Source organism: Terrapene carolina, unplaced genomic scaffold (genome assembly GCF_002925995.2).
Source record: "Terrapene carolina triunguis isolate 2854851 unplaced genomic scaffold, T_m_triunguis-2.0 Scaffold33891, whole genome shotgun sequence".
NCBI classification, from domain to species: Eukaryota; Metazoa; Chordata; order Testudines; family Emydidae; genus Terrapene; species Terrapene triunguis.
This window is the reverse complement of record NW_020698242.1, coordinates 8206465-8210601: the sequence shown is the minus strand read 5'-3', so window position 1 is coordinate 8210601 and position 4137 is coordinate 8206465. Positions and strand designations below refer to the sequence as shown.

Here is a 4137-nt window from a genome sequence, read left to right as displayed (position 1 = left end):
CAGCTGACTGACTGCCCTGCCAGACCAAGTACCCTGAGGGGGTGCTGTCATGTCATTTTGCATGCATATTTGGTATTGGCTTGCGCAAATAGCCACTTATACATTTTGACTGGAAAGCTCTTTGCACATATACTGACTATTGTATGTATTTAAAAGTAATTGACAGATTAGGTGTGGGCAATTGAATGGCTGCATTTTTAAAAATCAGACCCCATATTATGTTGGGTATCAAGTATGCTTAATTATTTTTTAACAGGACCAGTGGATATAGAACTGTATTTTGATCTTGGTCTCTTGGTGACCAGCATAATATTTTAACCAAACACTTGATTCCTTTATTCTTGCAGAATTTGTATTGTTTTTAAGAATATTAAATTGTGTAGACATACTATGTTCGGGCTTGTGTGTGGTTTCATATTTCAGGTTTCTTAGGCTCTGGTCCTGAAAGCTGTTCTAGATGACTGGATCCCATCAGAGCCTCTTTCATTTCTTTGGGCATCCACAGGGGCTCAGGGGATTGGGTCTTACATTTGGAAATCCAGGAGTTTAAAAGGGTTCTTCTTCCAATGTTTGTGTCTGACACTTGATAGGGCACTGTTATATTTTAGAATGTACAGGGTAAATTTGCTATGCAGTGCCTTAGCAGCATGACTCCCATTAGCATTTGTCAGTTTAAGATAGCATCTGAATGAAGATGATTTTTTAATGATAATCTAGAAAATACTCAAAATAGAAAAATGTATTGTGAAGGCAATTTTATGTTGACATTAAAATGTTATTGTAAAGTCTATAAATGTCTGAGACCTCCTCCCCCTCAATGTGAAAAGTAATTTTAAAAAGCACTCTGGGTTGTTGTAATTTGGCTTCTTCCTCCCTCCTTCACCCACCAGGCTTGATATCCAAGTTAATTCCTGATGTGTTAAATCCAAATGACAATGAATTTGGTGGCCTCATCTAGTCCTGATGTCAGCACACCTCAAAACTAGCATGCAATTTTGTCATAATTACCAAAGGGAATGGTTTCTGTTCATATGTCTGTTAGCAGCTAAGAGATGCTTCAACTGATGCTATAAATGTTGATTGATGGGATCAACTCTGTTATTCTCAACATAAAATTTTATCTTAAAGTGTTTGCAGTTCACATGGATAGTACGAAAAGTAGCTTCCAATGGTACATAATCCCTTCTCACACTTCAGTAAACGCTGGATTCAGAAAAATCCTTGAGTAAGTGGCACCAGTTCATCCGAAAGGGCGACTGACATCAAGACTAAAAATCTAAATAAGACCCTCTGCCTTTGGTATCTAATAGGAAGAAGCCTCCTGAGTTTATCATAGAAATTTAGCCTAAGCCTCATTTCCCCCCTTTCCCCCACTACCCATACATTTCTTCACGTCAAAAGAGGGAAAATTATAATAAAAATGCAGGAAAGTCATAAAATGGCCAAATTCTTTCACCTTACTCCTCTGGGGGGGGTCGTTAATGGACACCGTGCTATGTTGATGGGCACAACACACATACCTATAGACCTAGCTGAGCTTTATTGTGTAGATTATAATTATCAGCTGTAAAGGAAAAACATTCTCAGAATGGCAAACACTTACTTGAAACTAATCTGTTATTGACAGAGGTGATTTTATATGGTATTTGCACACACCATTAGCTTGTGTAGTAAATCATCCTTTTGGCTAAAGAAGATAATCTTTTCTCAGAACCATTTGTCCCTATTGACAGTAAATTATCCTAAACAGTTTTTAGAATATTTAGCAATTGTTCCTTGAGTCAGAGTTCTCCATTCATTTAAAAAAAGCAGTTGTCATGCTTGATTTTTGATTTTTTTTTTCTTTTGATCTACAGGGGGAATTTCCTCAGATCAAAGTGTTTTCTAGTCTGTCACCTATCCCAGGATTCACCAAGTGGCTCATTGGACTTCTGACCTCACAAACAAAGGAACAGGGGAGAAATGAACTATTTACAGATGCAGAATGCCAAGAAATCTCTGAGATCACAGGTGACCCTGCTGCTGAAAAGCTAAAGAGGCTCTTAACTAACAACGAATGGATGAGATCGGAAAGATTGGTCAAAGCATTGCATTCACCATTTATGAGACTCTGTGCTTGGTACCTGTATGGAGAGAAACACCGTGGATATGCCCTTAATCCAGTAGCAAACTTTCACCTTCAGAATGGTGCTGTGCTGTGGCGGATAAATTGGATGGCAGACACAAGCCCCCGTGGGATCACTGCTTCATGTGGCATGATGGTAAATTATCGGTATTTCTTAGAGGACACAGCCAGTAACAGTGCAGGATACCTTGGGACAAAGCACATCAAAGCCTCAGAACAGGTTCTTTCCTTGGTGTCTCAATTTCAGCAAAATAGCAAACTTTAAATATACAAGAAGATTTTAAGAGCGAACTTTTCTCATTTGAATGAAGGGGTAGGATATCTTGGGATGTCCTTATTGGAAAGGGAATGTTTGTAATAAAACAATGAGCTCTGTTCTTAGTCACAGCAGGATGCAAAATTACATTGTCTGCCAAAATTACTATAACTTTCTTTACTTGCACTGCCAGATACTCAAAGCCTGATACAGTATGGTTAAATTATTGCCATACTTTATGTTCAAATGAGCTGGAAGTGTGTAATAAAGGCTGTGTAAACTCATCTCATTAAGGTTACAAGCCAGTGGTGACTTGTGTGGACTGTTCTCTGCTCCTGTTGTCCTTCTCAGGATCAAGATTGTTGTTTAAGCTACATCTTCAAAAGCACAGAGGAACTCCTCTGTACCCAAATAACTAGATAAAAGCAATGGGCGAAGACAATTTTTTGTTCAAATATATATAAACTGAAGAGCAATCTGCAGCATTTCTTCACTAAGGTCTTTGTCTTCTTTATTCCTGACATTTTTTGGTAAAACCTCTTGATTTGGCCATTCTTTTGCTTTTTCAAAGTACAGTACAAAGTGCCAACACTGAATCATTGCTCTGATCGAGCAACAAGATACCTTGTATTTCTGTGGCTTTTTCTCAAGACAGTAGGTATGTGCAACAGTGTATTTGCAGATTGCTATAGCTCATATTTACAGTTTAATACGTAAAAATCAGTGGCTCTAAATAAGAGAAGAAAGTCTGTTGCCTATAGGACTTAATTATGAAGATTTCGGATATATATTAAATCTCCATAAATTATATTGGACATTTTAGAAGTTGGACTTTAAGAAGCTTTTTTAATAGTAAAAAGCCAGGTTTGGTCTGTAAAGCAATAAATTAAAATAAAATAAGTCTTCCTCTATAAACGTTATATGATATCTCTCTCAAAATGTACCATATTCAGGTTACAGTCACACTAGGTGTTAGTGTCTCCAGTGAAATAAGATCACTGACTTCAGTGGATCAGATATCAGCAGATTTGGAGTGCAGAATTCTTGGCTTCTTCGATATATGCTGAAATCCTGACCAAATTCCTAAGGCTAGGTCTACACTACAGTGGGGGGTCGACCTAAGATACGCAACTTCAGCTACGTGAATAGCGTAGCTGAAGTGGCGTATTTTAGGTCGACTTACCTGGCTGTGAGGACGGCGGCAAGTCGACCGCTGACGCGCCGCCGTCGACTCCGCTACCACCTCTTGCCGCGGTGGATTTCCGGAGTCGACGGTAGAGCCATCAGGGATCGATCCGGCGGGTAGCAAAGACGTGCCCTAAGAGAATTACACAAACATTTCTATTTCCCTATGCAAGTAAAGGTGAAGGGATCCGTAAGTGTCCAGATGTACCATTTCATTCCAGGAGAAAGGACAATCAAATGAATTATTTGTGTTCACTAAACAAAAAACTTCCTACCTACTGAGTGGCCTGTTTTAAATATCTGCTAAAGAGATTAAATGTTCCCTGGCTTCAGCTGATGGCAGATTTCTCAATGTGATGATGCAGAGAGGCTGGATGCACTACACACTATTCCCTTCAGAACAAAGTCATTTTTACATAGCAGCTGGTCTTCACATTAGCAATGGCAACTAGCCTATGCCATGCTGCTTTCATTATGGTTTTTAAGAATGGTTCCAAAAGCCATCACATCTAGTCAGCAGGTATCTCTTATGTCAACAAATTAAGGCAAACCCATGGGTTTTGATCAGATA

General features: G+C 38.9%; 1 protein-coding gene across 1 annotated transcript in view; it reads left to right on the top strand.

Annotated features, from left to right (window-relative positions):
* LOC113409559 (malonyl-CoA decarboxylase, mitochondrial-like) overlaps positions 1-3433 on the top strand; it is a 55213-nt gene extending 51780 nt beyond the window's left edge. The window contains exon 4 of the mRNA XM_029914235.1: positions 1857-3433. Coding sequence (XP_029770095.1) covers positions 1857-2390 — 534 coding nt within the window. The 3' untranslated portion in view covers positions 2391-3433. The remainder of the gene's footprint in view (positions 1-1856) is intronic.
* Positions 3434-4137: the final 704 nt, after the last annotated feature.